The sequence below is a fragment of the Lepeophtheirus salmonis genome, chromosome 5 (genome assembly GCF_016086655.4).
Source record: "Lepeophtheirus salmonis chromosome 5, UVic_Lsal_1.4, whole genome shotgun sequence".
Classification (NCBI taxonomy): Eukaryota; Metazoa; Arthropoda; class Copepoda; order Siphonostomatoida; family Caligidae; genus Lepeophtheirus; species Lepeophtheirus salmonis.
The window spans coordinates 12,482,835-12,508,410 of record NC_052135.2 but is presented as its reverse complement, the minus strand read 5'-3'; the positions used below and the strand labels follow the sequence as shown (position 1 = coordinate 12,508,410).

General features: G+C 27.2%; 1 protein-coding gene across 23 annotated transcripts in view; it reads right to left on the bottom strand.

The window, feature by feature from the left end:
- Positions 1 to 25,576, bottom strand: part of LOC121118926 (uncharacterized) — a 363,098-nt gene that overhangs the window by 39,327 nt on the left and 298,195 nt on the right. For 13 of the 23 annotated variants that reach the window (XM_071888266.1, XM_071888267.1, XM_071888265.1 and 10 more), the window contains 4 exons: positions 22,389 to 22,702; positions 20,010 to 20,268; positions 19,873 to 19,950; positions 19,726 to 19,803 (listed from right to left, as the gene is read on the bottom strand). In XM_071888266.1, coding sequence (XP_071744367.1) covers positions 19,726 to 19,803; positions 19,873 to 19,950; positions 20,010 to 20,268; positions 22,389 to 22,702 — 729 coding nt within the window. The remainder of the gene's footprint in view (positions 1 to 19,725; positions 19,804 to 19,872; positions 19,951 to 20,009; positions 20,269 to 22,388; positions 22,703 to 25,576) is intronic. The other 10 variants (XM_071888269.1, XM_071888268.1, XM_071888277.1 and 7 more) reach the window with 1 other exon arrangement.

The following is a 25,576-nucleotide window of genomic DNA, read 5'->3' as shown; positions in this document are numbered from 1 at the left end:
TGTAATTAAAAAGTGAGCAAATTAAAAGGTGGCACATTTAGATATTAGGATGTACATATTATGTAGATAGGCCTAGAAACGCATATTGTGTACAAGTGGGAGTACTTGAAATTGCTCAGCCGAACAGACACACTTTGTTTTAATGATTAAAGATTTGCTATATACATATATACAGGATGTCTCCCCAAGAAATTCTAAGTGTTTAACAATTTTTGATAAGCACACTTTCACATAGTTACTCAATACTTAGATGTTCCTTCCTCAGAAATAAAATAATATTTATAACAGTGGGAGAAAAAGACCAAAAACATTGTTCAGAGTATCAGCAACAATAACAAACAAAAAAAAACTCACAAGCTAAAAATGCTTACAACCCAAAATATATGTACTAACCTTCTTTTTCCTTTTTTTTTCTCCCTTTCAATTCAAAGCAATGAGCTCTAGCTACACACTCTCGTTGCTAAACTTAATCTAAAGTCCCATTTATTATTTTATAAATACACTCCCTTTTTTCCCATTAATATGACGCGTTGAGCTATAGCTACACACACTTCTAATTAAAAATGGGTACTCCTCAGGGAATCAAACAAAAAAATAGACAAAATCTGCTTTGTAATTGTGTATCTATCTGTACAATATGATTACGACGTGAGTTACTTTTAATTAATGAATCTTCATTACTTAAGACTACCTACTATAATGACCAAACTTCCTCCTCAGTCATTCAATGGTAGCTTTTCTCATGATGAAGGATGATTAATTTGGGAGTGATTACTTAAACATAATTACATGTCTATACCACACATAATAAATACATTTTGAGAGTTGTGAAAAGAATCGAAATTGGGTTGAGCGTCACAACACTTTTAAAAGAATGCTGTAACAATATGGAAGTTCTGATAAAAATCATACCCTGCTGACAGGGATCACTCTAGTGCTTGCCATGCTAATACTTTTGACCTTTTCAAATAGGAAAAAATATTTAGGACAAACTGCTGAATACATCAGCAGGACTGCGTCCTTCGTAATTAAATTTTGTCAATTTTTTGAAATAAATCTTTAAATTGCAATAAAATTATTTTATTTTTAATCTTTTTTTATTAATTAATTAATCAAAATTTAATAAATTAAGAGTAGAAAACTACGTAGTTATTAATCTAATGTGCTACTTTTTTTAGATCCAAATACTTCCGGGGAGGCTGTTAGAGGCCAAAATATCTTATACTACAAACTCATCAATTTTTGTTTGAATAAAAAACGCTGGGAATATTTCAAGCAACTTTTGTTTCTCCGAATATAAAAGTTTATTTAAATTTAAACGGTTTATGTTATTATAAGATTAAATTAAACTATGATGACTGATGGAGTAATGCACTGCACGCTTTCAAAATATTACTAGTGATGGATTGTTATTTAATATTGTATATTATTATGTACGATATGTACCAAAACTCGAATATCTATGTTTTTAAGTTTTTAATCACCGTTAGGTGATTATTAAATCAAATAAATAACTATTATTTAAAAAAAAAAGGATTAAAATAAACTATTATAAATTCAAATTAAAAGTTTGGTTAGCTCTGATACTAATTAATAAGATCCCTAATTTCGATCCTATTTACATTTCCATGTAACATTTTACATAGTCTGACTAAATTAGTAAACGGAGGAAACGTTGTCCAACAATTGTATTTAAGCTTTTCTTTATGGCGAAGAAAGGCAACAAGGAAAATTGCAGAGATTGTCATCAAATGCTCAACTACAAAACATACCACTTTTCCAACTATCTATTTTTATCCACATAATATGTAGAAGCAACTACTGCGTAAAAAGTTAAAGAAGAAGTAAAACAGAGATTTGGCCTTCATTGTTATCAAAATTATAATCTATGACTGATGAAAGTTCATTCAAACTGAAAGGAATGACTTCTATAATTATTGATATATTAGAAAAAGACAAACATCGTACTAGTAGATAAACTCTTGTCATAATTATTTTATAATGAGATGAAAATATAGAAATTCAATAATAGAGGCATAATGATTTGTTAGCAAAGTAAACAATTATTACTATCGTTTGTTTGTTTAAGTTGTACCTAGATGGCAAACATGAGGGAATGCGAGTAATGAAACAATAAATATAATGAATCAAAATCCCTCCTTGCATGTAGATAAAACTTTTTTGTGCCATTTATAAGAGGTTGTTACATCCAGGGTGGTCCATGATTATAGTCCCATTACCTTTAACAACATTATTAAAATAAGAGTATTGTGTTTAGAGATTTCGTTACTTATGTCATAAATATTCAAGGGCGTCCTCAGGGGAGGGCTAGAGAGGTTGTATCCCCACCCATCCCCCAACTACGGAATTTTAACTTTTTACTAGAAAATTTAATATATGAAAATTAATTTAAATTTTAAAAAAATTTTCCCCTTTTTTTAATTTCTTCTTTCCAAATTTTTTTCCCAATTTTTTAATTTCTTCTTTTCAAATTTTTTTAAAAATGAAACATTAAATATTTTTTTCAAAAAATATAATGTTTGAATTTTTGGAAAACAGCTGTGGATTTTCCAGAATATTTAATGTTTGAAAATTGAAATTTTTTCCAGAAAAATTTAATTTTTCCAATTTGTTTTCCAATTTTTGATTTTTTTTCAAAATAATTTCAAAAATTCAGCACCCCCAAAAAAAAAAAAATATATATATATATAATCCTGCGGACGCCTCTGATATTGTTACAGCAACTTGTCAGTATAAAAACTTGAATGAAATACAAAAATGTCGTGAGGACAATTTTAAAGACATTTAACCTTCTTTTTCTTTACTTTATCTTAACCCACTTAACTTTACAGTACAGGGTATGGTCAATGAGATTAGAGCAACGCAGTTTCCGGCCTCTGCAAGGACATTCTCATGGCTGCCACAGAGGTTGCATGGTCAACATTGCCGAAAGAAGTTGTAAGTACTAGTTGAATGTCAGTGACTTCTCCGTTAAGTTGTTCAAGACAAGGACACACACATTTAGGGTCTATGATTTTTCTTTTTCTTTTTGAGGGGGGGGGGGATAGAAGTTAAACCATTTTGTAAGTATTTTTTTTATAAATATTAAACTTTATACTTAACTTCTTTTTTTCATTAAGGGAATACAAATTTTGCAAATAAAACTTTTTTGAAAAATTTTACATTTAATTTTTTTATACTTGACAAAACTTTCCCGAATAACCTTTTTTTTTTTTTAATATGTGTATTGATCTTAATGCATCTCATTTGCATTAATAAACCATCAATATTTTAGCAAAAGTTCCAAGGACCTGTCCCAAAGTGTGACAAACTGAATAAATCAGGGCCAACAGAACACTATTAAGTACATTAAATGAGATATTGGTAATTGTAGGACCACATTAACCTTGTAAAAATCATTAATAACTATGTACTTCAATACAAACCATAAACTGTGAGATGTTTGTTATTGTTTAGATATTGTACTCTAATTCAGGAACACCCTGTACACATAATATTACAAAGCAGATATGTCTACATACAAAAAGACAAAAGTGAGTGATTAATCCATTCTTAATTAAGTATGCATCAAGATATTGGTAATCCCTTTCTGTGAAAGAATAAAGGTAAAAAATAGAAAGATAGGGGGGAATTTTTGTTCGGATTAATTTGGGTAGAAATATGTACACCTATTTTTTTTTTTTTTACTTTCTTTTAAAACAATATGCAGAGATATAAAATACTTCCTTCTTCTTCTTTGAAGGAGGTAGAGTAAAGTAACTATTAGATTAGAGTACGTACAAAGTTTTATAAATGGTTTATTGGAAATCTAATGATATGCAGTGAGTTACTACCATAGCATATATTGATATAATATACATATATATATAAGCATTATTGTTGAAACTCAGTCCGATACTAATTTATTCTCCGATACAGTCGTATGTGACTTATTTAGTATAAAATATATCTTTCGATCAGGAATCCGGCTCACATCGAAATGTCTCAATATTTAACTTCCTATGATGTTTTACTCATTTGAAATATAATGGACATAACAAACAATTAATTGAATGAGAAGTTTTCACAAGAAGTCAGTATGTATATATGACTTTGGAAGCCTAAATCCCTAAGGTTTTTTATAGAATATAAACCCTTTTCTCCATTAATATTAAGGAAAATAAGGAACTGCTACGATGTATTTGGATATCAAAGTCAAATTGACCAGTACAAAAACTTAAACCTTTACTGCCTATCAAGAATCTACCCCTTTTATATGTACTAAAAATATGTTATAAATTTTTATTTATAAAGCGTAGACAAAAAAATAACCACTATACATATTTTTCAGGAAAAGGTATTTTCCTAATATTATCCTATTTCTTTTGTCCTAATTGATCCAATACAAAATAAATTGTACAAATCTAGCTATTTCATAAGGATATTTTCAATACCAAGATTTAATTCAAATATCCCTAGAGTATTCAATACCGTCTTTTATTTTTAAAGCTATTTGATGAAGTTTCTTCAAGATTTATAAGATATGTTCCATTTTATTCAATAAAAATAACAACTAAGATAGGATCCCCTTCAATTATAATGCAATTAATGACATCAGTAAAAACGCTCTATAAGTAAGCATTAAAGTATTACACTTACTCTATATATGCTCCAGACCGAAGTTATAGATCATGAGACTAATAATGATCGAACTTTCTAAGGAAACTATTCCAGAGCATTCATGTTTAGAAGACTGATTCAGTGACCGAATTAGATTGAGAGGAAAAAATAATACTAACGGTCTTAGACCGTTCCAAAACTTCCAGCATGAATCACAACATTGATTTGTATGTATAATGTAAATTCAGGGTTTTTTTAAAGCAATATTTTTTAATTAAAGGAATAAGATATGCTACTCTCAACTTCGAAGGAATGGAAAATAAAAAAACAATGTGTTCCACTCTAAAAAGCTTACAATACGTATCATATGTATAACATATATATATATTAAGATCATTTTTCAAAAGTTTCTATTACAATTTCATCCTTTTTCCTCATCTGTAAACACATGTATTAACCATATATATTTGTATACAAAATGATGAAATGAGTGAACCATTTCAACAGCAATGAAGAAAAATAAAAGGTTTGAGGAATGAAGAGGATTACCGGGTGTAAATAGGAAATTTACATACTTATAAAAATGATTGTTGCGAAGTTTTTATCATTTTTTTCTTGAAACTTCCTTAATATTAAATATATTTATAAAAAAAAAGAGTCAGATGTCTAAAGAACGGGACAATCTGTATAGACACATTTATCCACGAGGGAACTACTCCTACAGAGATTCCAAGGCGTGTACAAAGACGATTTACTATGTCAAAAGTAGGATGGATGGAAGACGATGAAAGTACGGATATTGGTGATGGTACAAATGATAGGAATCGGTTTTTTTTTCTGGAATCGGTATAGGGAAAACAATGTTTAAATAGACTCCCCCAAAAAAAAAAAAAAAAAAAAGGAATTTTTGCTTGTTACTAGAAAATGTAATATTTAAAATTTCATTTAATTTTTCAATTTTTTTTCCGAAAAAATTTAATTTTCTGTGAATAACTATGCATTTTTGAATTTTGTCACAAAAAATTTAATATTCACAGCTGTGGATTTTGGATTTTTTTTTCAAAAAATTTCATTTTTTTGTGAATACCTAAGGATTTTAAAAAAAATTCCAAAAATTTGTGAATTTAAAAAAAATTTAAATGTCAAATTGTATATTTAAAATTTAATTTTTTAAATTAAAAAAACCAATGGTATTTTGTTATTATAATTTAAAATATTAAAAATCGGCATTGGGAATTTTTATCATAATCGCATCGGATTAGTCATAGTTTTTTTGGGATCGTCACATCACTAATGGATATATATCCTGGGTCATGCAGGAAGCCTAAATTGGACGTGAAATTTGTTAAGGAGGCAGTCAAGGTGTTAATGTAGCCTAGTACACCTAGATCTCAACCCTCTAGATTATGTCTTTTGGCCACAATTTCTGCAAAAGCTTGTAAACTTTTCTACCAAAATATTGATGAACTAAAGGTCACCGTCAATGATTAATCGGCCGTTATGTCCGAAATCTATATCAAATTTGTCTGCAAGGACTTCAGGAAGAGATTGGAGGCTATCCTTGCCTCCAATAGAGACTACAATATTGAGTAAATAATATTTCTGTTTGACCTGACTTTAAAATATATTTATATATAAATTAATCAACTCTAATGTATTTATTTGCTACGGTCTGATGTAATTAATTAAGAAAAAGTGTGTACATTTCCCACTACAACCAGTAAGCGTTCGTTCCTTTTTGCTTTTTTTCTAAAGTATAAATTATATAAATAATATAAAAGCATCAAAGAACATACTGAAGTTGAGCTAAAAATGCTTGACTAACTTTTCTTACGAAGATATTAAGTTTAATATTTAACTTTTTTTTTCAATACGATTAATATTTGAAATTTAAGTTTGTCTTCCAACTTTTTTCCCTAGAAAATTAATTTTTCTATTTTTTTTTCAAAAATTTAATTTATTTGAATACCTCTCTGGATGTTTTAAATTTTTTGGAAAAAAAATAAATATTTGAAATTTGTTTTTTGATTTCTTTTTCCAAAAGAATTTATTTATAAACTTTATTCCAAAATATTTAATTTTTTTAATAGCTATAGATTTTTAAATTTTTCCCAGAAAATTTAATATATGAAGTTTAATTTTCAAATATTTTTCAAAAAAACTAATTGTCTGCAAACAACTATGGATTTTTATGATTAATTCTAAAAAATTAATTGTCTGCAAACAGCTACATATTTTTTTTAGTTATTTTACTTAAAAAAAAAATAATTTTCTTTGAATAAGTATAGATTGGTTTTTTGTTGGATTAAAAAAAAAATCAAGTCTTCCCATAAAAATTTAATCCTGTGGACGGCACTGACATAGCACAGTAAATTGGCATACATTTCCAGGCTCAATCAATGATAAATAATAAAAAATAGTCATATATCGAAAAGGCTTATGGTTCTAAATACAATACTGTCAAATAAAAACAAACAAAAAAAAACTTTTATTTTTTAGATGAAAAGTGGACTATTTCCAATTTTTTCTTATATCAAAAGTATATGTATATAAAATTAACTTATGTATATAATTAATTTTGAAAGGGAAGCCCGTGTTTGAGTAAATCCATTTAGAAAGATCCTCTAGGATTTTTAGCTTATATTTCAGCAAAAGTGTTTTTCGGTGGGACCCATGATATAGTGTTGATCGAAAAGCTATGTGAAATGAATTTAAAAAGAAATATATATTTAAAAAACGTTCGCACCACCTTACAGTTTACACCTATAAGAAAGGAAAAATCCTTATGGGAATTCCTATGAAGTTGATATCGAAGAAGAGAAGAAAAAGTTGATTTTATGCAGATTTTTTACCTCATACTTTTTCTATTTAAAGTATTTTATGCAGTAAAAAATTATTATATGAGAGAACGTTTAGTCTAAGCGTATTTGTGTCATATCTGAATTCTTTATTTACCGATTTGACTATACTTAAAAACTAATGAAGCACCATTCTAAAAAAAGGAAATAAATTAAAAACTTACATAAAAGATTCAGAAAAATATGATGCAGAAAATTTTTTTCAGGTCTGGGGTGGATACCCCAGTCCTCAAGGAAAATAATGGAGAGTTAAAAACAATTTTCTTATATTATAGGTATAAGTGTTGTTGGATTTACATGTACTTAAAACGACCCCGGATACTTGATAATCGAGCCAGATCCACTTAGTTATACAAAAATTGACCCACAGGTGACACAACCCTTCAAATTTCTGATCAAGGCCCCATCCCAAACAAAAGAACTAATGACAATTTTGTTTTACATTTTTAGTAGTACATAAACATACTAAAATACCGATAAATATATACATTGATAACGAAACAGGTACAAGAATATTGATGGTTAAGTGATTTCTAATGGACAAGATCTAATTCCCCCCCCCCTTCAATTCAGAATCACTGCAAAGTCGTCTGCAGGAATATATATATTTGGGTAGGGGGATTGGTTATTGGAATTTTTTGAAAAATTATTATTACAAATATTTATTTATTTGAAAAAAAATTAATACATTAAAAACTTTTTGAAAAAAATTTCAAACATCCAAAGCTATTTTTAAGGATAAAAAATCAAAATTCACAGCTGTTCAAAAAAAAAAATCAAATTTCAAATATTAAAATTTTTGGAAGAAAATTTCAAAAATCTATAGTTATAAACAAAAAATTAAATTTTTGGAATTACTTTTTGAATAATTAAATTAAATTTCAAATATTAAATTTCTTTTGAATAATTAAATTAAATTTTAAATATTAAATTAAAAAAAAGTAGAAATATCAATTTTTTTGAATAATTAAAAAAAATTTCAAATATTAAATTAAAAAAAAATTTCAAATATTAAATTAAAAAAATCAAATATTAAATTAAAAAAATTCAAATATTAAATTAAAAAAATTCAAATATTATCAAATAATAAAGTTAAAAAAAAATTTAAAATATTAAATTTAAAAAAATTAAATATTAAATTTAAAAAAAAATTTCAAATATTAAATTTTTTTAGTCAAAATTTCAAATTTTTAATTTTCTAGTAAAAAGCAAAATTTTCTTAATTGAAATAAAGAAATTTTACTACAGCTAAACTAATTTTCAAATATTATATTTTTTTTAAACAAAAAATTGTAAAATTAAATCAAATTTCAAACATTTAATTTTCTAGTAAAAAGCAAAAATTCCTTAATTCGGGAGGGGCTACAACTCCTCTAGCCAACTTCCCTGCCTACGCCCTACACTACAAGTTAACATTCCTAGGTATCTCAGCCCAATCTATAAATTTGAATTGAAAGACCATAACTGATAAGAGTAATATCCCTATGAAATATTAATGCCTCTTATATATGCATATGAAGTACAAAAGAAGATTGATTAAGAATTTTACTTTCCTTGATTTTTGTTCAAAATTACTTAAATGCCTCCTCATCAGATAGCTCAATAAATTATACACAATTAATTTTAACATTTCCATGACAAATAGAAATGTTATTCATAATGCCTTTTTATCGATCTACAACCATGTATAATAAAAAAAAGCAATTTATAAAGCAGAATCCAATGATGTATGAAAAAATTCAGAATTCTAACAAGCTTGTTAAAAAGAAGTAAGGAAAAAAAAATATAATATATATAATTTCGATTTCAATTAGTTTCTTCCCCACTTTTCGTTACTTTTTTTCGTATTTTATTTTAATAACGATTATTTATAATGGAAAATAATTTCTGCCTTCGAATGCAAATACTGTTTCACATACCTAAGTAGTAGGTAAATTTATTATTATTTTTCTTTTTTACATTATTCATTCTTCATGGAGCTTTCTGAATATGCATCATACATACATTTCTTTCTTACAATTTTCAGATAAAAAAAAAAGAAAAGATGATTAAAAATACTTATAGGATGTGTCAACATAAAATCACTTCTCAACAAAACATCAAAAAGATGATAAATACTTAAAAATGATAACATTAATAGGCGAACCATTTCATGAGATATTTATATAAATGAAAACATAGATTCAAATATCAGGGACGTCCACTGGATTATATATATTTTAGAGGGAGAACTATGTTTTTGGATATTTTTTTAGAAAAAAAATACAAAGCTATTCAAAAAAATAAAGGAAAAATTTCCAAAAAAATAATTTTTAAGACAAAAATTTCAAAAATTAAATTTTCTAGAAAAACATTTCAAAAATCCATAGAAATTCACAGAAAATTAAATTTTTGGGACAAAAAAATTCAAAAATTAAATTTCAAATATTTTATGATTTTGGAAATATATTTCAAAAATTAAATTTTTAGCAAAAATAATTTCAAAATCTATAGCTACTCAGAGAAAATTGAAATTTCAAAAATTAAATAGCTCAATTTACAAGAAAAATAATTTTTTGGAAAAAATTTCAAAAAATTAAATTTCAAATATGAAATTTGTTCGTAAAAAATTTAAAAAAAACTTAGTTATTCACAAAAAAATCAATTATTAAGTTTTTCACTTTGCTCCATGTATGTCCGAATGACTAAAAAATCTAGCAAAAAAGCCAAAATCCTTAATATAGAAGGGGGGCTCTAATAATTAACTACACTTATTGTTCATTACAGCGATAATATATTGGTACCGGAATACATCTGCATTTAAAACAGAACTAAACTGAATAGCTATATGCAACGTCATTTCAAAAAATTGGCCCAGTTATGACGCGACCCTTAAATAGGACCTTGCCTATCCTCCAAAACAAAATTAGTATTTATATCTAATATTTTCACTGACGTTATAAATAGCATCATGATTGAAAGAGACATCATTTCAAAGTCTTAAAGTTGATATTTTACTACATAAAATGAAAAAATCTCCAAGAAATCTGTATGTAACTTCCTTATATGGTTTTGAAAATACAAAAAATTTAGCAAATGCATTGAATACTGATTAATGCCAATTATAAACAATGTTTTTTGACTGTAATCAAAGTAATATGTACAAAAAATACCTATGAAATGTCGAAGCTTGTACCTGATTTTTGATCGATTAGGGACGAGACAAGTAGAATAATAAGAAAAAATATTTTATTCTTTCCATTGTAATAGTTAATTTTTATATATAATCAATGAAAAATAGATTGTATCATGATGTAAAATCATATTTTTAATACATTTTATCGTCAGATTTATAATAAAACTAGGCAATAGAGATATGGATTTTTGATTTTGAATCCTCTTTAATATTAATAAAAAAGCGTTTTAATTGTTAGAAAACTTGGTTTTTAAGGCTCCTAAAATGGCAAACATCAACAATGCTGACGTCACGTGAAACTCACTATAAAAAGAAGGATGAAAATTGTCTTTTTATGTATTAAAACTGTCAACAATTCCCCAAACACCACTCTAAATAAAATGAATTGCACTTTTAAAACATTTTTAGTCGAAAAAGTATTTAAATATCAAGCATTTTGGTACTGTTACCGGTATGCAAATATAAGCATTGTGACATAACTATTTGATATGTTTAGTCTATGTATAACAGAGGTTTGAAACCTTTCAGAGTGAGCGGTCCAAATTAGTTATGAAGTCGTTAGTGGAGAGACGTGTAAATAATATGTAGAAATAACTTCAATAAATATTGTCGAAATCAAAGTCCAAATCACTTTGTATAAAAAATCTGCCTTAGTTTAAGCCTTCATAAACGATAAAGAATTAACAAATACATCCTTTAATTTATATATAATAATTTAAAATGATATATTAATATTGTATAAAATTACTTGGGAAGGGACAAATGAGTTCCACGGGCCAGAGGTTAACAACCACTCGTCTGGTTGCAAGGGATCACAAAAGGTGGACTGCGAAGGTAACTTGTGTGAACCGAGGCAATAAGTCAACAACAGAATATGTTATTTTCTTTTGCCTTTACTGATGATCTTTGAATTTCAAACGAAATTAATTTTTTGGACCAATTACATCTTTAATTGGTAACCCCTAATCTAGAACCTTATTTGAAATTGGTGTATGGTACACCACATTTTTTGTCTCCAATAAAGCTTTTTGAATAATAATGTTATCAAATTATTTTTCTTTGATTATGATCGGGATTTTTGAGGTACTGAAATTAATTAGTTTAAAAAAAGTAAAGGGGAATAAATGTATCTTTTTCTTTATTTTTACTGAGAATTGTTTTTGATTGACATAAAATTAAGTCGTCTTTTTTTATCAGAAAATTGTAACAATAAAAAAAAAAAAAAAAAAAAAAGTTAAATACGTTTTGAACCTGAATGGTAAAAAATAAATAGGGAAATTAAATATTGTGGATTTTTTTAACCTATAATTCTACTAAGAATTTAATAAACCAAAAGGAGATTAATAGTGCGTCAACATAAAAAAAATTAGAACAAAAAAAAATTACATCACATAGACATTCAGGCCATTATTTCAGACATCTTTGAGTTAATTATAGGCTTCAAATTCAAATTTGGGGGCTGATTTAAGATAGCCAAGAATTGCAGCTATAGTGTCGAATATATATTTTATATAAGAGACTTATATTGGGCCCCATATGGCCCCATTCAATTAAAATCAGTAAATGTCTCTTTTTTTATTAAGATAATCAATTTTGGCTTCTTTAAGTCCAATTTGAAGCACACCTACAGGGTTAGTAAGAATACTTATAAATTGACAATACTTATTCGTGGAAGAATGCAAATGTGATCCCCACTCAATTTTAAGAAAATTCATTCTGGCTTGTTTTTGTATTGATTGGCTACATATAATGTCAGATATATCAGCTATCCTCTGAGCTAAATAATTTCCATTATTGTACAAAATTGTATACTACATAGTATTAAAATAATGTAAGTGGGTGTTTAATAATCGTCCCACTTAAAAAAACCAATGATAAAACTTCAAAAATGGAGACAGATACATACTTTAGACATAAAATAAAAGTTGTTCAGAATTTTAAATTAAGTACATAGGCCTATGTTTCATTCTGATCAGATCAGATTCCTGAGTTCTGAAGGCAAGTTTATTAATTTACTGATTAGTTGATTTTTTTCATAAAACAAGATCAATTCCCCGTGTCTTACAAGTTTTTTATGCTATGGATTGTCGATACGAAAATGCACAAAAAAAAAAAAAAAAAAGTTCCAAAAAACAAGATATTGTACAAACGGAAAAAGGGAGAACGTACGTTAAATACGAATTAAGAAAGAGAATTAGGAAGAAAATGAGCAAGTTATTCTTGGTATGCATCTTTAATTTTCATATTATTTGAAGAAGGAACATGGCAAGTTAGCAATGGACATGATAATAAATAAATCACAGGGTCAAACATTTGAGAAATTTCTTTAAATTGACCAAAATCAGTATTTTCAGAGGGTTAATTATATGTTGCATTTTTAAGAGTGTCAAAAAGAGGATGTAGGTTTGATTATATTTATATCCAGTGGACAGAAAAATAATCAAAAAATATTATATACAAGGAGGTTTTACAAAAGAAATTTACTTATTTTATAATTATAGTTTATAGTAAATCGTGTTAGTTTAGAATTTTAACTTAATCTTTTTTTAATTTTTAATTACTAATTAATAAACAGGCTATCTTAAAGATAGCCTGTTTGCACTAGTAATGATATATATTTATATATATAAAAGAATTTAATAATAATAGTCCCTCTTGACCTTGAAATCTACTAATTACATTTGTATATATCTTAACGTGAAAGAAAGAAAAATTAAATACATATAAAAATAGTTATAAAATATGTATGTTGTACATACATATCTATATAAATATTCCTTTCAAGTATACAACAATAATGCAGTAAGATAGTTTAACAGAGGGAAAAAAGTACCTATATATTCATATTTGTATACTGTCTTTTGTAGTTGTTCCAACAAGAGTTAACCATGTTGTAAAGGACCTTCCAACATTTATACATACAGCAAACTATTTATAATCTACATTTTTTGTATATCAGAGTGGGTGGTTTTGAGTTTTTGTGGGTGGTTAATCAACTTATTCGAGTACTAAACAGGAGCTTGGGAGTAGTTAGTTATTGGGTAACAAATAATTTGGTTTAAATGTAAGCTCAAGGGAGTGGGTTTCAGAGATTCCATAAAATATTTACACTTTTAAAATGACTATTTTTGCCTGAGAAGTTTACTTTTTTTATTCTTTTTTTTTTTTTTTTGAGGTGGACAGGGGCTACAAGAACTTTAGCTCCCCTCCAAAGCAAAGAATTTTTGCTTTTTATTATAAAATTAAATATTTGAAATTTTTTTATCAAAAAATGTAATATTAGAAATTTTTTAATACAAAAATAGAATATTTGAAATTTTTCAATCAAAAAAATTAATATAAAATTTTTTTTTTACAAAATAATTAGTATCTGAAATTTAATTTTTTAGCTGTGAACCAATGTGGATTTTTGAAATTTTTCCAAAAAATTTAATTTTTGAAATATTTTACAAAATTTTTATTTTTTGAAAAAGATGAGGATTTTAGAAATTTTTTACCCATAACAATAATCTTTGAGAATAGCTGTAGTTTTTTAAAATTTAGTATTTGAAATTTAATTTTTGAAATATTTTACAAAATTTTTATTTTTGAAAAATTATGAGGATTTTAGAAATTTAATTTTTTATCTATGAACAAAATTATGTAAACAGCTGTGGATTTTTGAATTTATTTTTCCAAAAATGTAATTTTTGAATTTATTTTTCCAAAAATGAATTTTTGAATTTATTTTTACAAAAATGTAATTTTGAATTTTTTATCCAAAAATTTAATATTTTGAAATATTTCCAGATTTTTTAATTTTTTTTCCAAAATTTTTTGGGAATAGCTATGAATTTTTGAAAATTTTCTAAAAAAAATTAATTTTCAACTTTTTTATGAAAATTAATTTTTCAAATTTTTTTACCAAAACATTTTAATTTTTGGATTTATAAAACAGTATCCTATAAAGCTCCCCTCCACATTAGAGTACTTTTGCTTTTTATTAAAAAATTAAAAATTTGAAATTTTTTTAACCAAAAATTAAATATTTGAAATTTTTTTAACAAAATATTTAATATTTGAAATTTAATTTTTCAAATTTCTTTACCAAAACATTTTTATTTTTGGATTTAAAAACAATATCCTAAAACCAAGTTCTTATTAGTGGACTTGAGGATTTTCAAAATATTGTCTTTTAAAATTTTGGAGTTACTTTGAATTTTAAAAATTACTTTTTTTAGAAAAGAACACCCTAAAAGCGATAATTTTGGGAAATTCCTTCACATACGAAGGGGATCAAGCCTGTCAAGCCAACCCCATGCAGACGCCCAATTATGCTTCTCATTTGTAATAGCGACTTCTACATTATATATACATGTATATTTTCATATATATCTATGTTACTCAATAGATATCAAATTTACAACATACATATGACAACTACTAATTCAATTACTCAAAGGTCAAAATGTAAATATGGAAATGATTTTTACAAAATCTTTATTCATTCACAACAAATATAACTTGTTTGATTTGCTAAAGCAATGACCTCAAAAAGGGATTTTGATGAATAGCTTATTTGAACTCTTTTTGAATTTTTGAATTTTAGATTATATATATGCAAAAAAGAAATTGAATTGATAACATCTCCCAACATTTAAAAATCATTTATTTTATGATAATGTAAAAAAAAAAGAAAAAAGAAAATGACTTATTGACTCTCTTTCAAAATAGATTTGCTGTTTTGAGCCACCTCAGCAAATAGAAGAACACAAGTGCAGCCTACAATTGACCACCAAATTGCAGGCCACCTCATCAATAGATGTCCCACTCTCTCATATGAGAGGCATCAAACAATCCAAAAACATCCAAACCAAACTTATTTTATTGAATTATTATGGAGCATGTCATCAATATCATTTACATGGAGAGTAATTGAAGAAAAAAAAAACAAGACATCAAATCAAAACAAAAGCAAACAAATATATAAAACGTTTGTCATGTCATCTCATGCCATCCATGCCAACCAACATGCTCAATGAATTTTTTGGGAAAAATTCATAAAATCCACAGCGCTTCACAAAAATTTTATAGAATTTTTTTTTTTATGCATTAAAATTTTTTAGTAAAAGGAGAAATTCTTTAATTGGATAAAACCCCTGTGGACACCTCTGATGACGCCTGATTCTAAATCTTAAAGACACCAAAGATAGAACAATCTTTGCTAAATGATGTCATCATGAATCCATCTCCAAGAATAAATACTTTAAACACATATAAGAATTAATAATAGTAAGAAAAAATGAATTGAGTTTTTTACAACTAATTCAAAGTGTAACAAATACTTTATTATAATTATATTTAGAATTGCAAGAAATGTTGAGATGAAGCTGAGTTTTAGGAAAGATAGAAAAACAAAAGTTGTTACTACATAGTACTTTGATCTGTTCTATATTGTTTATAATTTATTCTCAAGAGCAAGTAGGTGATAGAATGACACAAAGGAACCAGATAGTATGCTGATATGCACAATCACTTCAACAAACTTACAATCCTAACAAAAGTATTTGTGAAAATGCTGTCATGTCGGAGGCGTTTTAAATATTAAACTTTATTCACACGACATTATTTCATTAACATAAAAACATAGTCATAAAGTCATCGTATAGAGCAAAACGAGAGAATAACGCAAGGGATACTGATGAACCGCGTCTGGGAAGCTTCTTTTTTTATTACATTTTCAAAAATATAATTTGCTTCAAAGGATTAGTTTAAAAAGAGGAACTTTAATTATATTTCTAATAGGTGAGTAAAAACTATATCAAAATGATTTTACGCAAAATAAAGAATAATGCTTTATTTTAATCTTTAATGACAAAAGAAATAATCTGTGCTTTTTTCAAACTTTGATTTAAAGAACAATGGCACATCGCGTAGGTTAATTTCTAACCAATTGAGACTTTTTCTGCATTCGAAATAAGTTGACAACAAACGGGCTTAGTGTTGAAGCAGGGGCGTGCGCAGGATTTCATATACATTATACATACAAGGCGAGGACTCAAAAATTAGAAAATGATAAAAGCTTCTATATATTTTTATTTTGTCCCGTTCTTATGGCAAACTTTTGAAGCAAAAGTTGGTAATTAAACCATTTTCTATACTTTTTATTCAATATGTCCCCCTCCATTCTGAATGATGGCTTCAATGCAGAGACAAACAGAAGACCACCGTCCTTGATCAAGACCGAGGACAAGATTTTCCATTCCTCCGTGATCACAGCCTTCAGGGCATCGACATTCGGGGGAGATGTCTTGTTTATATTTCCCTCAATGACGCACCAAACAGCAAAATCCAGGGGTTCACATTGACTGAGGACGAAGGTTAGAAGGCAGCAATGTTATTCCTGCAGAAATGCTGCATCATCTTGGACATGTGTACCCGGACTCAGTCTTTGTAAAACACATAGTTGTCCCAGGGGAAAGTGCTCTTCAACCATGGCAAGACAGGGTACCTGAGGACCTTGTAGTTGACGTCCATGTGACTTTATCATTGGCATTGAAGAAGTAGGGAGGATTCTTGCTGCCGCCAGACACCTAGACCCTAAGGACCATTACCTGAGCTGGATGTTAGGTCCTGAAAGTTACTTTGACCTCAATTCTTTATTCAACCAAGAAGCGAGTATTTCCTCTGTTCAGAACAGCGTCCACTGTAAAGATCTTCTTGTCGGAGATCAACTTGAACGTAGAGAGGATCGCACACCCTCTGCCGTTTTTCTTGTTGCTCGGACATTTTTGATTGCACAAAAACAAATCAGACATCAAATTATAGTTCTTTGTCAGCTCTTTGGAATAGTATCAAGTACAAAATTGTCAGACTTTAAGAATTAAGGCAAGATAGCCTCGAAGACGATTGTAATTTTTGAGTCCTCACCATGTATTTATATAAATATATTTACATCTATATACTTTTTTTTGGGGTGGGGACGTTGAATTTAAAAATTAAAATTTCGGCTCCGTCGCATAATTAGTTTTTAAAATAGAAATCCTTAAAAAAAATTTTACCTTGCTTTTCTCATTAATTTTTTTTTCCAGAGTACTAAATTTTGTCATTATGGGGAGAGGAGATACAGCCCTTCCAGCCTACTCACTGCGTACGCTCCTGAAGGGCCAATTACAGACGACATGGGACAGATTTCAAGTCCCACATAAAGAGCTGATAAAACACAAATTATTACTATCAATAAGCCAATTCCCTCCCTCCCCACAACTCTATAATAAAACATGAATTCACAGGGGTGTCTGCAAAACGTGGTCTAGAGGGGGTGTCACCCCCTACAAAAAATCATAACATCTATGTTTTAACACAAAAATTAAATATTTGAAAATTTTCTCGAAAAAATTTAATATGTTCATTTCTTTTCTCCGAAAAATTATTATTTCAATATTCAATTTTGAATTTTTTGGAAAAAATTTCTATATTTTGAAAAAAAATTATATATGTGAAACTTAATTTTTGAAATTTTTTCCCAAAAAAATATAGTTTCAGTTAATATTTCAAATTTAATTTTGTTTTCAAAACAAAAAGATTCAAAAACCAATCCCTTTCCAAGATATATATTTATATATAATCCTGTAGACGCATCTAATTCATAATGATTCCCCAACACAAAATGCAAGGGAGGTGTTGGTCGGTTGGTAACCATGTCTTTATAAATAATGAATGAAACTGCACCTCTTGATGGATTGATAAGGGGGGATGGGTGTTACTATGTAAACTTAGTAGTAACTTAATGCTACATTGCTTTTGTATTGCTGTGACATGCACAATTTCACTCTTCAATAGCCAAAACAATAAAACATAGTTTTCAAACAAACAAACCAAAAAAAAAAAACAAGCAAAAAAACACAACAACAATTGCCTTAGCAGTTACTATTTAAATTTTTATGTAAAAAAAATAGAACATTAACAATCATAACCATAAATATAACACAAAGGCGGCAAAAACAACTTACAGATGAAAAAGAAAACATAAAACATTATGCAAGCAAAAAAAATAATAATATATATATAAATATTATTGTGGTTTTCAAAGTATATGAATATTAATGCTGACTAAATTTGCAATCATGTTTCTTTTTTATAAACTACTTCAATACCCAATGGAGGTTGTGTGAGTGGTTAATAAAAATAAGTTGCGTTATTTTCCCCTTTCTTTTCTCTACTCAATTAATACTTGTTTAATGGATGCACAACTTACAATTCTATGACATGATTTATAAAGAAAATCATTTGTGCAAGACACATTCCTTATGAAATACTAACTTTTCAGTTATAGGAAAAACACATACGTCATTGCCATTCAAGAAAAAGTATGTTTCTAAACAGGGGCGTCCACATAGTTATATTTTGGAGGGGGGACTTGATTTTTTTTTTGAAACCAAAAATTAAAATTTTGTAGAAAAACATTTGAATAATTAATTTTTTTCTGAAAAATTTTTTTTAATGAAAAATTAAAATATACATTTTTTGAAAAAAAAACATTCAAAATTTAATTAATATATATAATTTTTGAAAAAAAAACATTCAAATTTAATTAATATATTAAATTTTTGAAAAAAAACATTCAAGATTAATTTAATTTTTGAAAAAAACATTCAAAATTTAATTAATTTTTGAAAAAAACAATCAAAAATTTACGGTTATTCACAAGAAATTAAGTTTTTTGAAAAAAAATTCAATAATTACATTTAAAATATTAAGTTTGTTAGAAGAAAAAATTCAAATATTATTATTTTTTTTTTTCAAATAATTAATTTTCTTGTAAAAAACAAAGATTCCTTAATTTAAGCCCCCTGCTTTAGATATTTTACAAATAAAGAATAGGTTGAACATATTTTGTACTCATAAGAAAAACTATGAATACAATTACAAGTGTCTAAAAAACAAGAGAAGAAAAAAACACAAAGTGCATTAACATTACTGTGCACAATCTAGCTAAAAAATAGATTAATTTATTCAAAATGCAACAACATCAACAACTCTTTTTCTTTTTGTGTCTCTAATAATTACTTTAAGTACATAATACAATGTTACCTCAAGTACTCTTGACTCCCGAAAAGGATTGTTACATGACAATGTCCTATGACGATAAAGTAATCGTCTATTTGATAGCTATAATTAATATAGTCGAACATGGATAAGGACTTGAGGGGCGGAGTAAAAATAAATACAGATACTTACAACGCTGTTACGGAGACTGTTGATTTGACTGATACCAAATTTGGGACTAATAAGGATCACAGTTTCAACGTTTGAATCCTAAATATAACAATTAGAAAGGACTTAACATTGATAATATAAATATGTACACTACTTACACTTATATTGGTCGAAAAACATTTTGCGCCATAGCTTGGTAGTTCGCCGATAATTTTGAGGTAGTGTAGTTTAGCCTGCAGGGCTGTAAGAGTTTGAATTTGTTGATGCCCCATTTGGGACTTGGGAGTATTGCCTAGGAGATTATTGGACTGAGAGGAATTTAATTTTAAGAAATGCGTTAGGAGCTTTCGCAACTCTTTTCGTTTCATTGTATCTCGTAGGCTTGTAGGAATAAATCGATCCAACCCACATTCTTTCCTGCGAGGAAATAAGAAAAAAAAACCCTAAGCATTTACATAATAAAATACGAGTTATACGCAAGAAATTATGTGGAATAGTCACACAACCTACCCCTTTCTAATTCTTTATTTTTATATTAGGTTTGCTATCTAAGTATTATTTATAACGCATGGGTAGTTGGGTGATAGTAATGTTTATTCATTATCTTAGGGTAATGAGTAGTAGAACTTTAATTTTCTAAAGTATCTACTCAATGTTAACTATGAAGAAATTGGAATCAGCAATAAACTAACTCAACAACACCTTTAAAAAATATTTCAGTCGATTATTTCTCCACTTCCATTTCCCTTTGTCATAATAATAATAAAATAAGAATTTAGTACCATAACTTCTTTTTTTTGTGTGTGTTATATGGTCATAAAAATCTAAGAAAAAGATAAAGGTTTTTTTGTTGTTCTTAGTGGGGTTTTGAAAAAAAAAAAAAAAAAGTAATCTTCAATATAATGTAGTGGATAAATTCTTTATTTTAAAATAAAGGATTAACCAAATACATACTTTTTTTATTGCTACTCTGAGATAAACTTAAGATACAAATGTTAAAGGTGTTTATGGGTTATAAAGATGATTTAAACATGTGTTGTTGGGAGTTAACGTAAAAAGTAAATAAAGAGAGATAACGCCTACGGAATTTTTAAAACATATACACTATACATAATTGACTGCCAAATAGGAAACATTAATTATTATATGTATATAGAAATATTTGACAGAATGTATAGTACGTTATTAAGTTAATTTGCATAGCCGTTGAATCCAAACATTGTATCTACGTTATGTAATTTTTACTAAACTATTCGATATGGGTTAAACACGCACTCGAAAGGACTTTATTAATTCAAATTTATTATACTCCTTTAACTTAGCATGTAACCTAGACAAAGAACATCCCAAAGGAGTACTCTTCCTTTCTTTTTTTCATCTCTACGAACTATAGCAAATAATGTGTGGTTGTCACAAATCGTACAGCACACTTGATCTGACAATAGATTGAATTTAATTGCAATCATAAAGAGTTGTCAAATTCAAATACACCTATAAGAGTTAAAAAAATGAGCACCGCTCACAAAATCAGTAATCGAGTTGGATCACGCTCAGGAATTCTTGTGCGGACTAATTCTCTGGCTATAGTGGAAATTTTATGAAAACATATTCAGCTACATTTTTTGAGTGAGAAAACCAATTTAGTTGAAAATTTGAAAAAAAAAAACACATTTTGAAATGGTTAATTCAAAATTCCATTAAAAAAAAATCCATAAAAAAAGTAGATTTTTAACAAATAAATACTAGTTTAAATGTTTTGAGGTCTAGAAGTCAAAGTTGAACCTTTTGGACGCTCTATTATATGGAATGATCAAAAATGAATAAGAAATTAATATATTATACTTTTAAATTTGTATTGATTGGCGTTCTCTCATATATTATTTTACAGAGCGATATGGAATTGTTATAATTTCAAAATCTAACCTCCAGTAATTTTTGTATCCAAAAATTATAATGCAGTCTAATTAATAACGCCCTTATGGAAAACAATACGTTTTTTCAAATGAGGTATTAATAATATATACTTCCAATAAGCAGGCCTCTGTAAATAGCTTTTGAGAAGTAGGTGCTCAAATTTATAAAGGGGAACATTATATATTTATTTATTGAAGACATAAAAAGGTCACATTGGAAATCATGAAAAAAAGTTGGAAGTGGTCAAATACCTTCCTAAAAATAACCCCTGTTTGTTTCTGAACAGAAGAACTACTCAGTGTGCCATTTACCCTGAGAGACAGACAACTCTGATAAAATTAATTTTGACATTAATAGTGATTTTGTCAGGATTGGATCATTTAATTTAAAATATAAATGCATATCTTTGAAATTAAAATTACATTTCGCAAATAAATTAACCTATTAATAAATGTATTTCTATATTTTCAAATGCTCTAGAACCTCATATGATATGAAGAAACGTATTACATATTAATGGCTGGTGTTTCAAGTATTATTAGAACGTTAAACCCTTATTGCAACAGTAAAATTTTGTTATAAACATAATTAATCGATTTTATTTAGTAGTTAAATTTACTTACTCCACAGTCTTGATGGCCATTTTTGAAGAAAGAATACCATTATTTATGATAGAAGAAGATGATGATGAGTTGGATGAATTAGATGAGCCAGAGGTGGATAGAACGTGCTGATGGATTTGTAAGGCCGCTAATCGTAGTGCAATATCATATTGTAGCTCGGGAGCAAATCGCTCTTGAACAACGTCATTGCAACTTTGAACATACAGATATTCGAAAGCCACCGGATCCGACCTTAGGAGCTCGCTGGCATCAGAAGGAACAAAAGTTACTCGGAACAGGCAGCGTAGATTGTGCGCTCCGGGACGGGAGGCGATCTGAAAGTAAAGATAGAGTCTTAGGCCAAGATGATGATATTCCTTAAATCAACTCTGCCATGGATATATAAAGCCGTTCAAAAGGGATGGGCTGGAGGGACAGTAGCCCTCTCCCAAAATTAAAGAATTTAGCTTTTTACAAAAAATTAAATATTAAAAATTTAATTTAATTTTTTAAATTTAAAAAAAAAAATCAAATTTTTTGTGAATAGCGATGAAATTTCAATTTTTTTCTCCAAAAAATCTATGGATTTAAAAATAAATTCCTAAAAAATAAATATTTGAAACGCCAAACATAAAATAATTGATCGATCTGGCTGAAAAATAGTGTGCATTCTTCCAAGGGATACTACGAACTAAACATAACCTCGATACGCCCTAGTAGTGCCATCTCGCGGACTTTTCAAACGACCCTCGTACATAATATGTAAAATGTACATTGAAACTTAGTCTGTACATACCAAATATTATGTTTACATATTGTAAATCGAATAAACATACACATAATATAATATTACATACTTATCCTGTGATTGTTTCAAAAAACACTAATCAATAAATTCAAAAATGTATTGAAGTTTTTCAACTATCATAAAGTATCCATTTTTTACCTTCGTTAATAGTTTGTACATTTTGCCAAAATATATTTTTATATTTAATAAATCAGTTTAATATTTTATAAAACTATATCATTATAGTTTTATAAAATATTGAACTGATTATTACTTAAATACTCCTATTTTTTATATAACTATTCTTTAATATAAAACTATTTAATGTAAGCTCATTATGTAGGTACAAAATGTATGGATGTAAGTATATGTGCAATTAAGTATGTACATATATAATTACAATAGACAAAATGAGGAACAATATATTTTAAGGTTCATTCATAGTAAAATTGAATATAGGTATATACTAAGTAGACACATATCTATGTAATAACCAAATATTGTTAGACAAAGGATAGTGAATGAAAATAAAATAAAGGTAACAAATTAGGGACGTCTGCAGGTGGTGGGCTGAAGGGGCTGTAGCTCCCCCGCCAAATTAAGGAATTTTTGCTTTTTACTAGAAAATTTAATATTGTAGCTTTTTTTTCAAGAAATTTAATATTTCAAATTTTATTTTTATAATTTTTCGTAACCAGCTGTAGATTTTGAAATTTTTTAGAACCTTAATGAGTAATGATGAAAATCTGATAATCCAGATGGTCACCCTTACAATTTGAAGAATGTTTAGGAGGAGAGGAAAAATAATGCTCATGAGGTTTCTTTGATAAGCTACAATCAGCTGGGACAATGGAGGAAGGAGAAAATGATATAAACAAGGAAATTTGCTGGAATTACTCCGATGTCTATCCATAAATATACCCTGATTCCAACAAGGACTTACAATCATAACTCCACAACAAATCTTTAGGGACACACTCCATGTTTTAGGATATCTTCAAAGTATCAAAAAATCTACAACTTTTAATAAAAATATTTCAAAGATTAAATTTCAAATATTACATTTTTGGAAAAAAATAATTTCAAATATTACATTATTTTTAAAGAACTTTCAAAAATTCATTGCTATTCACAAAAAAAAAATTGGAAAAAAATTTCAAATATAAATTTTTTTTGAAAGAAAAAAAATTTTTTCAAATTTAACATTTTTAAGTAATTTAAAAATTATTAAATCAATAACTACTCTCAAAAAATTAATTTTTTTATAAAAAAGTTTCAAAAATTCATAGTTGTGCACAAAAAATTTGAAAAGTTGAATTTTTTAGAAAGAAAATTTGAAAAATTAAATAAAATTTCAAATATTTAATTTTTTTTTTTGGATATTATTAAATTTTCTAGTAAAAAGTAAAAATTCCCTTATTTGGGTTGGAGGGGCAGTATCCCCTTTAAACGCCCCTGTGTTACTGTGTTTCTCGTCACATACTCAATATTCAAATATGTGACTCACTCATAATGATAATAGTCGTAATAATACAATATAACTTTTCCCATTTTATTTTTTGTTGCAATATTCGAGAAATGTTATTGAAAAAAAAAAAAAAAATGTCTTATTTATTTCCTCTCATAAATTATTTCATAAAATAGATTTCCCCCTATCCCACTTGGAAGCAGAAAAGATGGAAATAAAGAACAAAAAATGTAGTAAATGTTTTCCAACAATCCTTTTTATGTCTCTTTCATGCAATTGTCCTTTACTTTTAGTGCTGTTAGTATTGTTATGACTTTATATTTCGTAGAAAATGAAATTAATGATATATATATATTAGACAGTACCAAAATGACGAAAGTTTGGAATGAAAAATATCAAACTTACAGAATATAAATTATACATAAAAAAAAAAATCAACAAAGAAATTAAGGAATTAAAAATAATGTTTTAGAGTTTAATTCATAGTTTTTGTAGTCAAAATCTATGAATGGGTAAAATATGTTTGTCTTATTTGGCATAAATGAACAAAGAAAGTATATTTAATAATCATATGTTAGATATTTCATATCAAAAAACGAGATTGGACAAGTAAAAATGAGCGTAAATGTTTAAATAAATGCGCGTTATGCGCGGTACAAAAATAAGACTATTTTTTTTTTTTATTGTTAACTAAAATACTCATCCTTTGAGCAAAATTAGATAAATATTGTAAGAATATTATTGCAAAATATATGTTTCATCTATAATACTCAACAAAATAAAAATCATGTAATCTGATTCAAATCGATATTTTTCAAGAAACAACATCAAAATTTTCTTTTTTTCGACATTTGACAGATTTTTAAACCACAACACATCCAACAAAGACCATTTTTTGGACGTTTTATGATTATTTTCTTGTTTAAAGGAATAAAATAAAAAATATCCATCAAT